We start from the raw sequence: 12734 nt of genomic DNA on the forward strand, positions 1-12734 counted from the left end.
AATCAGAAGTAGGTGCAGGGGCCAGCAGTCTGTGTTTTAACAAACTCTTCGGGTGATTCTTATGCACAACTGTTAAAGTAAACAGTGAAAAATGGACCTTAGTAATAATGGTACTGGAGAAAAATATTTTTTAATGTATTTACCAAAAGTTTCCTTAGCCTTCTGGATTTCTTTGCAGTATTTGCTGTTGAAAAACTGTCACCAAAATGTTACCCTTTACCAAGACTAATCAAGGAAAACATATAATAGATTAAAAATTGGTGAGATAAATTCAATAGTAGATCAAGTGGATCAAGAAAAAAAAAAAAGAAAGAACAAATGGCCTTATTTTGTATAACAGCATTCTTCACATTTGCTTCCATAGAACAATGACTCTGCTGACTCTTAAGAGCCGCTTATATATTTATTCTGTAATTCTAGGAAAGCAAGTGCATTGAAATACCTCTCTCAAATCCAAAAGACAAAGTTATTCACTTAGATGTACAATTAACAAATCCGGCCCTTAGTGGACTCAAGAGACTTACACTGAACCCACAAGAAGTTGTCAATTATGTTGCCAGGTGTTCTCCAGCGACTGCAGGCCATAGTGAGGAAAGGTATGGTTTGCATGTTGCATATACATTTCATTGTTAATCCCTTGAAATAGGCTTTTAAAATTATCGTTATTTCTCTGTATGCTACAATCATTAAGATTACACTTGCCCATAGTTTTAACTTTGTGAAATTTCATTCCTTGATAAAATGCTCTACTTTTAAAATTACCTTTCCTTTTCTTCAGTGCAAGAATATTATTTCCTGAAATATCACATTAAGTAAATAATTCCTAAATTTCTCCTATACCCCCCTCTTTCACTTCACTTTGTGTGACCTAAGTCTTTCTAGGTTTAAATCTGAACCAAATGAAAATGATTTCACAAGGCCTAAGAATTAAACTTTTGATTTCCTTGATGAAAATTAATTTCTGTATTCTCCATTAAAGAGAAATTGTCCACTTGGAGAACATAAAAAAATTAAATTAAGAATGTTACACTATGCTGAAAACCCATGTATGTGTGTGTGTGTCCACACCTATATACATATATATGTGTATTTATCTCTCTCAATATATATATGGATATCCACACACATGTATATTAGCAGTGTAATTACAAGTGTTCTTATAGCATGTTAACTGTGAAAAGCTCTTTGCACTGGGTATATATATATAAATACACACAAAAACACATAACCTCTATATTCATGATTAACTCAGTGTAGTAAAATAATCAACTTTATTTGTTTAAAAAGTAATATTCAACTTATTTTCAGGACTATAATTGACTTAGCATTTATGCGTGCAACACATTGCATTATTATTCTACATGAAACTGCCTTTTACCAATTTGTCTTTTTTTCGAGTAATGATAATTCTTATTGGTACTTCTAGCACAGTATCCTATCAATTGTTATTTTAATAAATGGATAAAGAAATGAATACATTTGTGAAATTTTTCAGGATAATTTTTTTATACAATGTGAAGCATGAATATAGGAATATAACCATATTGTAACAGCCGCTATTTTGATAGATTACCGTTAGAAATGTGCGCTGATCTCGTCTCCCTATTGTGATTGTATGGGCTTTGTGAGCATAAACGGAGTTTTGGATTTTCTTTATCAGCATACATTAAAAGATAAAATCTTAGCTAGTACTCCTTCACTGCCAACTCTATTATTGCCGCTGGGCCCTGTATTTTACACACATAAACACATAAAATTTCCATAAGAGGTAGGAATGATTCCTTCTATTTTATAAATGATAAAATTGAAGTTCAAAGAAATTAAGTGACTTGTCCAAGGCTGTGCAAATAATGGATGACAGAGCTGATATAGCAGCCCAGTTACACTTTTAAATTATCCCAAGCTCTGTCTCCCCCAGAGCTCAGCACATGCTGATTATAAAGGATGCCTTCCAGAGCTGCTGGTTACCTGATAATCTTCATGTGGAGATATACATATGTTCAATTCAACAAACTAAAATTGATTTAATCACAGTTAGAAATCAGATCTTTTCCTATTATAGCTCCTGCAAGGCATTTAAATTACTTAGTTTAAGCATTTTTCATTGATTCAGTAGGCATTTATTAAACAAATATTAATGCCCATGACCCTGTTTTACTTGGGTAACAAATGATGACATGATTTTCTCACCACAAAATGAGAAATTTAAAAATGTATCCACAATGAGAGTAGAATGTGTGATGGAGCAGTTGTCAGTTAATGTGTTTGAAACCACCTATTTCTACCAAAGGAGCCCTGGTGGTGCAGTGGTAAAGAGCTTGGCTGCTAACCAAAAGGTTGGCAGTTTGAATCCACCAGCTGCTCCTGGGAAGCGCTATGGGGCAGTTCTACTCTATACTATAGGCTATGAGTCGGAATTGACTTGAAGGCAGTGGGTTTGGTTGTTTGGTTTCTACCAATTCGGAATATTTTTTTCTGCCAGATTTATTATACAAATTAAAATCACTGACAAGATTTTGTATATTTCTCCCCACCAGTGTTATTTTTCAGCCTGATGCAGCTCTAGAGTTCTGGTATTTACTTAAATTAACGACTGAATTACCAAAACCAACCACGATGCCAGAAGTACAATGTGACCTTGGAAAGTAAGTTGTGTTTAATAGATAAAATTATTTCATGCAAGAAAAATAGATAATCTAAAAGTATTTTAGAATGCATTTAGTATTTGAATAAGAAATAAAAATATTTTGAGTAATTGTTTTTTCCAGAGTAGGTTTGCTATGTAGACTACCCTGTGGAAAACTTGGTTAATGCCATTTTCCCTTGTGATATGACCATTCATATTGTCAAACCAACAAAACAAAGATGGAGTCCTTTAAACAAATGTTTATTACGTAGCTAAATCTGCTAGCAGAGGAGCAGTCCGCCTAAATTTGGTATAAAGTTCTCACTTAGAAAGGAAAGGGAGAAAAAGCTTCTAACCAGAAATTCTGGGTGATTGGTTACGTGAGAAGTCTTTAATTTTTGAGAAGGTATTGTAAAGGCAGAGAAAGAGAATTCACTGAGCATTTTGAGAAATTCTTCACTTACGATTGGTTTGGCTTCGGTTGACTGAGTCAGAGAGATCCTAATTGACAGGCTGATATAAGCCAGGCTTTTTGAGTGTTTTCCACAGTTTAAGGGCGTGCTATCTCCTGTGAGAAGTCTGACTTTATCCAGGACACCTAGCATAAATTTGATGGTGCTTTGAAATACAGCCCTTAGAAAATACTTGAAGTTGCTGTGGGGTTAGCTAAATTTAATGCCTTGAACATTTAACAGTATTTCTTCATTTAGGTGGTTGAGTTCCTATTACATATCTAGTACCAAGTTTTGTGCTGGTAAATAAGAATAAACAAGTCACAATAGGATTTTTTTTTTAACGAAAAATACTTCAAAGAGTATTTACTTTAGTGGGAAAATCCAAACCTTTTCTTAATTTCTCTCCCGTACCACACCAAAGTAACCCTGGTGGTTAAGAGCTATAGCTGCTAACCAAGAGGTCAACAGTTCGAATCCAATCCACCAGCTGCTCCTGGGAAACCCTATGGGGCAGTTCTACCCTATCCTATATGGTTGCTATGAGTCAGAATTGACTTGATGGCAACGGGTTTGGTTTGGTTTTGGTACCACACCACAGGAGTCCTGGTGGCACAGTGGTTAAGCAATCAGCTGCTAACTAAGAGGTTGGCAGGTCAAATCCACCAGCTGCTCCTTGGAAATCCTATGAGGCAGTTCTACTCTGTCCTGTAGGGTCACTATGAGTCGGAGTTGACTACACAGCAATGGGTTTGGTTTGTTTGTTTGTTTTTACCACGCCAAAGGAATGTTGAATTCTGGTACCAGATCTTTAGCCAAAATATTGGCTGCAAGTGATTTATTAAGAAAGTGATCCCAGAGAAATCAGTACCAGAATAGGGGAAGGAGGGTAACAAAAGGCAAGAAATTAAGCAAGGGTATGATTGCAGGTACAGTCCCAGACGTTTCTTGATCCTGCAGAGCTCTGGAACATAAATCACTTCTCAGAGACTACCCTTTCTTGGCTTAAAGGAGCTGGGCTTTTGAACTACCACACTAGTCACTGTAAACTGCTTTGGGATGGAGCATGAACTCTCAGGCACTCTGCTCTCTGTAGAAAGAGAGGAAACTCCAGTACCCAAGGGCATTCATCTGAAGGTTCCAGATGAGAGAAATTAACAGCAAGCATGCAAATGTTGGGGGATGGAGGCAGAGAGCTGGTAAAAATATTCTAGGGTAAGTGGGTGGGGCGCCAACAACATCTGCTATAAAAAGTTGTTTACAAACTTATTACTAGTTTTATTTTTTTCTTGTTTTAAAATGTTAGAATGAAAACAATATTCCGTATACTTAAAAAATTTTTTATATACTTAAAATTATTAATAAGTGTAAGATATGTGAATTTTTGGGGCCCAACCATAGTTTTATGATTATCGTTTCTTTTTTTTTTATTATTCCACTATAAAGGTGCTAGCCTTTTCTCTTTCTTTTTAAGTTTTCTTACTTTTATGAACATGTTTTCCTAAAATTTAATTTGTTTTATTTAGGTAATCCCAAAAAACCCAGTGCTGTCGAATCAATTTCGACTCATAGTGACCCTATAGGAATAAATACATGTGTATAATTTGGAAGTCATATAATACTAAAAGATGTTTGATAGTGATTATTTTAATCAACCTTGTCCTGGATTTTTTTTTCTTCTTCGGAAGTTTGTGAGATCTTTAGTTGTACCCGTCGTCCTGGAAATTCTTAATGATATGCCTCGGTGTGACTCTATTTCATATGTTTTTCTGGATAGTTGGAGACTCTTTGAATATGGAAATTGGAGACTTTCAGTTTCTGGAAATCTTGAATTAAACCATCTCTCTTCTCTCTTCCTAAGACATTGATTTTTTGGATATTAGAATTCAGGAGCTGATTTGACAATTGTTTTATCTTTTTTGTCTCTTTCCCAAATTTGTCTTTTTGCATTCAGGGAGATTTCCTCAATTTTATCTTCAAATCCTTATATAGAGTTTTTCATGTTGGGTATCAACATCCAAGACCATTTTTTGGTTGTTGTTCTTTGGAATATATATACGGAAACCCTGGTGGCGTAGTGGTTAAGTGCTACGGCTGCTAACCAAAGGGTCGGCAGTTCGAATCTGCCAGGCGCGCTCCTTGGAAACTCTATGGGGCAGTTCTACTCTGTCCTATAGGGTTGCTGTCCTATAGTGTCGCTTTGAGTCGGAATTGGGTTTGGTTTTGGTTTTGGTATATACACATATATATTTGTTGTTCTTATTCCACATTCACAATATCTCCTTGTATATCTCTTAACATATTAATGGTTATTTTAAAAGATAATGTCTCTGTTTTTATGGGTAAGAATGTTTTGTTCTCTTTCTTTACTATTAAATTTTTTTTCAGATGTTTGTTTGGTTCATATTTAAGTATGTGACTTTAAAATGGTAGTCAGGAATTCCTGCACCATGCATGGACCTTATTGACCCACTCATGTTGTTCTGTGTTTTGTTCTTCATATATTTTCATTGCTGTAAAATATATGCCATTCTATTGTTGATGGGATTTTGGGTTGTTTCTTTGGTATATTATGAAATTATTGTTTTTTTTAACATTTTTGTATATGTCTTTTGTTGCATATTTGTGCTCATTTCTACTGGATATTGTTAAAACAAAAATCATATTGAGCCAGTAATAGAAATTGATTGACGTTTATTTAATATATAATTTGCAAATTGGGGCAGGATTTCTACTAGAGATTCAAAATGTTCCAAAGAAGAAAAAACTTCCAAAGATTCTTATGCCCCATCTTATTATTAGTAATTATACATTGCCATAGAAACAGGTCAGAATAATGTTTACATAATAACACCCTAAAATATAGCTTTAGGATTGAAAATACCATGGGATGGGTCAGGAGCACCTTAGTCCTCAAAGTGACATTCTTTGCTTTTCAGTACTTTAAAGAGTTCTTTTGCAGCAGTTTTGCCCAATGCAATGCATGTTTTGATTTCTTGACTGCTACTTCCATGGGCATTGATTGTGGATCCAAGTAAAATGAAATCCTTGACAACTTCAGTCTTTTCTCCATTTATCATGATGTTGCTTATTGGTTCAGTTATGAGGATTTTTATTTTCTTTATACTGAGGTGTTATCCATCCTGAAGGCCATAGCCTTTGATCTTCATCAGTAAGTGCTTCAAGTCCCCTTCACTTTCAGCAAGCAAGATTGTATCATCTGCATATTTCAGGTTGTTAATGAGTCTTCCTCCAATCCTGATGCCACATTCTTCTTCCTATAGTCCAGCTTCTCAGATTATTTGCTCAGCATACAGATTGAATAACTATGGTGAAAGGATACAACTCTGTAGGGAGTAAAAGCAAAAGAAATTTATTGAGGAATATAACAGCTATAGCTGGGCAACACAGTGTGACAGTGTGGAGTCACAAAGTGTTCCAGTATTCTGAGGAATGAGGGAGAGGTGAGCCTTTAATACAGAAAAATGGGGAAGGGAGTACGTGACCATAATCACGGGAATTTAGGATTACATATATCTACAAGACAATTGGAAGTTAAAATTTTATAAGTTTAGCTGATCTGTTTTCTAACACAGACTTCCTGGAACCAACTTAGCAAATGATTTTCTAAAATGTATACATATACGTAATTCCTGGGGCATGCTCTGCAAGCATTCTCCTGAGATCATCTTAATCAACGTTCCCTGATGAATATTTCTTCACAAATCAAATTCTTGCTCCCTTCACTGTTTGCTGAGAGTGGTTGAAGTTACATGTCACTAGACTCTAAATCACAGGTTATATTTTTAGGAAAGCAGAAAGGATGACTTAGGACAAGCTAAAACTTAATTCAAAAAATGATGTTTTGATTCAGATTTGGGTCAGTCACTTTTAATCATGCCAAGTACCTCAGTTTTAGAGTGACCTCACACATGACAAAAATTTTTAGGTGGGTATTATTTTGTTTCTTTCCTTAATAATATCAGTCTATTTTCTTTCTTTTTTTTTTTATCATTTCTGATGAAAATTCAAACTGTCAGCCTTATTCTCCTTTTTAAGTAATATGTCTTTTTTTCTGGCTGTTTTAAAATTTTCTCTTTCTCTTTGGATTTTAGAGGTTTGATATTTCCAGATTTTATTCTCTTTGTATTTCTTGAGGTTCACTGAACTTTTGAATCTGCAGGTTGATACCTTTATCCATTTTGGAAAAGTCTGCAGCTTAATTTTTTCAAAAATTGCTTCTGCCTAAATAGTCTTTCTCCTTATAGGACCCAAAATGCACTTATTTTTTTATCTTTTCACTGCATCTTGTCTCCTCATGTGCCTGCTGAATGTTGATTAAGTGATGAACATTTCTATCAAAAATTGTCAATCTCATTTGGATATCTGAAGGGTCTGGATGAGTCTTGAGATATTTTACTTTTGTTTCTAGCACACAGCTAGAATAGGGGAGCCAAAGACCCCAAATTATAATAATTTAACCAAGAATTGATATATTTTGAGGCTGGCATTCTTCCTTCACCAAGCTTGTTTATTCCTTTTGCGCCTTTACTCTCAGAGTGCAGCCTTTCATGTTTTAAACTAAAAGCCAGGGGTGTTTTCATGACCCCCAACTCGCTTGACCAGGCCTGAATTCCCTTTTTTTTTAAACCATCGTAGGACAGAGAACTCTATTTGACCTTTTATTTCTAGTTCTTTAAAATAGCCCTTGCAATTCTTGAGCAATCAAGGTGCCTTTGTTTTTCTAAAACAGCCAGGCAGCATTTAAACATATACAAATATAGTGGGATCCCCTAAACCACACCTGGCAACTGACTTCAGGAAGGGTGAGGGGGCGTGATGCAGTCATGCATATTCATTGATTCCATCAATGATGTATATGAATTGTGGCCCTAATCATGCATATACATTGTTATGAGTCCATGGACACGAAAGCAGTGAGGTTTTCTGGATTAGTGAGAACATCCATGCACAGGAGAGGGTGGAACGTCCCTGGGGACAGTAAAAGCTTTGTGCTGGCACCTCCTCTCAGACCTTGCCTGATGTGTCTCTTTGCTTGTATCCTTTCTTCTTATAATAAATGGGTAATTGTAAATATAGGTAGTCCCCATGAGTTTTGTTAGTCATTCTAGCAAATTATTGAACCCACCAGGGATAGTAAAAAAAAAAAAGGGGGGGGGTAGTAAGAGCCAGCAAAGAGGTTGGCGTTTGCTTATTTGGCGGGAGCTGGAAGGACAGAGTCCTAACTTGTGTAGACCCAGCTCTAAGTGTTTAGGGTCAGAGAGAGAAAGTGCCATGTGATTGGCTGATGTCAGGATAATGGAAAAGTGGGAAAGTGGGGATATAAGTTATCTTTGCATTTTGGAAACTACCCTTGTGCCAGTTATTATTAATACAACCATAAACTCATGAATCTGTTGAAAATTTTGCTCAGCCCCTCAGGCTACTAGATGCCACTTTTGGAACCACCAAACGTCTAGAAAAGTAGCTTAAAATGGCTGGGATCAATTATCTAGGTTTCTCCCATTTAAGGAAATTTTGACCCTATAACCTCTATATTTTATCTATCTTTTCTCATTGGGAGGGTTGATTTGAAATAGCCTAATCTGTTATTGTCAGGAGCAGAAATCCGCTATTATAAAGCTTGTATCTCACATCACAAAAAGAAATTGTATCTATGTAAAGACACTTTAAATACTATCATGTTACAGTAATTCTTAGCAATAATATTTACTTTAATCCCCTGAAAACATATTTCCTTTTTACTTACCTTGTTATTGAATTTCTGAAATACGGCTTATTTTATTTCACAATTGCGAAATGTCGTGACAAATCTTCGATTCTAATTTCTTTCTAGTTTTTCTAAGCAATTTTAAAAGAAGACATGTTCTATTTATTTTAAGTTCTAATCATGAGTGCACTAAGGACATAGGCTTAATTTTCTCAATTCATGTTTTCTTGTCACCTAAAAACTATTTTAATGTTATTTTTATATAACAATTGGATTTTGATGCTTAATCAAGAGAGATAGAGACTTTGTCTAAAAGGCAATATGCCAAATCACAAATATCTGAAAAACTTGGTGCAAACAAACTCATAAATGGAGTTAGTACCACACCATGTGAAATAATTAACCTGCCTCGGCCTGAGATTTAAATGCTGATTACATTTGAAGAAGCCAATTTCATGGATGTACATAAAATTTTAGAGAGATGATCGAATACAATTTGGGAAATCATGACCAACTTCCTTTTTCTCTTTACTTAATTTTTTATACTGACAGTGATAAGGTAAGCCACATGTCATCTCAATAAATAGAAATAGGGGAATGGATGGTCTCTATGTTACTACATTTTCTGTGTTATTTACTTACAACCAAATCCAAAGCATGTATCTGCAACTTTATTATTTAAATAAATGGAAAGATTCAGCTATAAACAGTTTGCAATTTCAATAAATCACAAGCTGTGTTTAAAATTGACCTTGACAAGGGAATAAGTTGAAATCTTGGGGTGTTGAATTGAAATAAAAACTACTAAACGCAGTTAAAACTTGCAGTTTTGCATTAAATATGAACACTAAATTTGCTTCTCAATAATTTTTGAACATTTTCCCTCACCGTAGCATAGAAATCTAGTTTGGCAATATTTCATTCCTACTTTTCTATGGCAGTGTCTATGAGAAAATTTGGGACATTGGCTTTCTGCAAAACATACCAAGCATATGCTTAACAACAACAAAAAGTAATAATGGGAAATCTGTCATGATGTTGAATATTTTTTTAATACAATTAATGAAAATTTGGTTATTTTCATCAAGTATTTCAGTAAAATATATTGCGTGCCTGGTAAAACAATAAATTCTTGATTTACAGAGAGTTGTTAATTTTGTAGTCTAGAATCAAAACACTGATGTATAATTCTCTCTTTATTCTGAGGTGAATCACTATACACAAGCAGAAAAATGACCATTAGTTTGAATTATACAATTTTAATGAAGGAACTGAATTCTGCTCAGCACATATTGCTAATTTTCTCCTTTCAGACAACCATGATGTTGCAAAAATGAATGATAAATGTGTGGTGATAATGGCATTTATATTTTTACAGCTTTGATAACTTTTAGATTTTAATCTTGATCTTTTTGGGGTTATGATCAAGAGACAGTGAAGAGAAAGATAAGCAAAACTGTACATAGATAAAATTACCGTATTATGGTGTTACAGTTCAAGGTTATGGGAAGATAATGCAGATGCTGTACACGGAAAGCATTAGAAGTTCCCGTTGACTGAGTGTTAGGAACCCTCTTCACTATGCTTTGCTGTAAGCATAACCATCAGCCACATATTTGCCATTTACTTATCATTAATTTGGACCTTGTTATCGTTATGGGTGAGAACTTTAGGGTTTCTTACTCTGTTACTATCTCTAGACTATGTTAGCTTTTTTGGCTAGATTTAACAGTTGTAAAAGAATGGGTAAACACTGCTCCTGAAACTGGAATATTTTCCAGCATACAATATGTAATAACATTTGGTCTCAAAAATAGAGTCAGGGATTACACATTTTTAGCAAAATGTTATTAGTTCATACATGATTATTCTTAGTTTGAAACACCCAAAAGTTATCAAGTGCCTTAGTTATCTAGTGCTGCTATAAAAGAAATACCACAAGTGGATGGCTTTAACAAAGAGAAATTTATTCTCTTACAGTCTAGGAGGCTAGAAGTCCAAATTCATGGCGTCAGCTCCAGGGGAAGGCTTTCTCTCTCTGTCGGCTTTAGAGGAAGGTCCTTGTCCTCGATCTTCCTCTGGTCTAGGAGCTTCTCAGCACAGGGACCTTGGATCCAAAGGACAAGTCCTCATCCTGGTTCTTCATTCTTGGTGGCATGAGATCCCGTCTGTCTACTGTATCTCTCTTTTATATCTCAAAAGAGATTGAGTCAAGATACAACCTAATCTTGTAGATTGAGTCCTGCCTCATTAACATAACTACCTCTAATCCTGCCTCATTGACATCATAGAGATGGGATATACAACACATAGGAAAATCATATCAGATGACAGAATGGTGGACAATCACACAATACTAGCCAAGTTGGCACACATTTTGGGGGGACGCAATTCAACCCATAGCACCAAGTTTATAGAAATATCATTAAGTAAATTTTTGAATACCAGCAACTTAACTAGCTTTGGTTTTTCTCCCAGGTATGTGACTCAGATTATTCTCTTAAATAATCCTACACATGAAACCTTAGAATTGGAAACAACAAACAGTAATCCTAGTAATTTTATCCTGGATATTAACAGAAGATTACCAGTAAGTACATTCAGAAAGCCAGGTAACCTATTGTTACTAGAGTATTTGACAATTCTGATTTAGGAACACCTGGGAATATTATCATCTGAATTATTAATATGGTCAAAAATTTCTAAAATTTAAAAATAAATTGATTTTTATCATATATATATCCCAAGTTTTGATTTATAAAAAAAATAATGGCATGTTCATATAGATTTTTGAAAGTATATATACTAGAGCCATGCTTGTGATGACTAAGTTCTAAATAAATTGGATGTGTTTTATTTGTGACCATTTCAGGAATTGGTTTATGCAATAGTCTCCTAGTGATATGATTTTGACTCAACAGTCATGATGTGTGTCCAGAGTCCCAAGAAACTGGTTCTTTTGTAGCCCTTCCTGAGTTCCTGCCCACACCCCCTCCCACTTCCAGACTCTGCCCTTCTCTCCTCCTTCTGTCCAATTTTCTCAGTCCTGGGTCCGGGGCAGAGACTGAGGCTAGTCAATGGGCCTCAATCACTTCACTCTTTCACCCAAGTTATATAACATGATCTGAAGTTTTGGCATGACTGTGTTTCCAAAATGTATGATACCAAACATTTTCAGTGAATGCACAAAACTGTATACTTTAGGGTAAACTTCAGAATTTTAATTGCAATAGACTGTTTTTAAGAAAGGGCCTCATATTAATCATGAAGCTCTCCTATGCAGATATGGTATTTAAATAAAGGCTTTTTACCATTTTCTCCTTAATGATTAACAAATCTGCAATGTAATTTCTTTCTTCATATCTTCTTAACACCTGTCTTGTCAATCACGGTTGCCAGCTAATAATATCATGATATGAAATTAATTCTCAGCTACTATAATGTGTCAAATTAGAAATCACTAAATATTGTATTGCTAACATTGGCGGATATAGTCTAATTTTAGAAAAATTATATTAAAATGTAGACACGTTTCCATAAATTATATGGAGCATGATGTTCAGGTTATAGTTTACTTATAACTCAAATTCCACGTAAGAAATTGAAGTTTCCATATCCTTTATATCCTTACTTTTAGACTAGAGTTTACACTGTAATCTGAGAGGAAACCAATACAATATTCTGCAGAAGCTACCTTACATTAAATAATTAAGAATATGGACTCTGTTTTAATATTTTCAGTCATGGCTTTCTAGTTTGTTCATTCTATTATGCAGTCATCAAACATTATTCAACACCTAATTTATGCAAAGTACTTTAATATTAGGAAATAACCTAAAATATATAGATGAGAAGATACTATTATGTATTATAGAACAAACAGGAGCACATTAACATAATGGTAATGGTAATAAATGAAGAAATA

The 12734-nt window shown here is 34.7% G+C and overlaps 1 protein-coding gene across 2 annotated transcripts in view; it reads left to right on the forward strand.

Moving 5' to 3' along the window:
* The window catches only part of CFAP47 (cilia and flagella associated protein 47), a 321340-nt gene that overhangs the window by 241025 nt on the left and 67581 nt on the right, over positions 1-12734 (forward strand). Inside the window, exons 51-53 of one of the 2 annotated variants that reach the window (XM_049871901.1) lie at positions 421-596; positions 2538-2645; positions 11288-11399. In XM_049871901.1, coding sequence (XP_049727858.1) covers positions 421-596; positions 2538-2645; positions 11288-11399 — 396 coding nt within the window. Of the gene's footprint in view, positions 1-420; positions 597-2537; positions 2646-11287; positions 11400-12734 lie in introns of those variants that run through there. The other variant, XM_049871902.1, reaches the window with a different exon arrangement.

Source organism: Elephas maximus, chromosome X (genome assembly GCF_024166365.1).
Source record: "Elephas maximus indicus isolate mEleMax1 chromosome X, mEleMax1 primary haplotype, whole genome shotgun sequence".
In the NCBI taxonomy this organism is placed as follows: Eukaryota; Metazoa; Chordata; class Mammalia; order Proboscidea; family Elephantidae; genus Elephas; species Elephas maximus.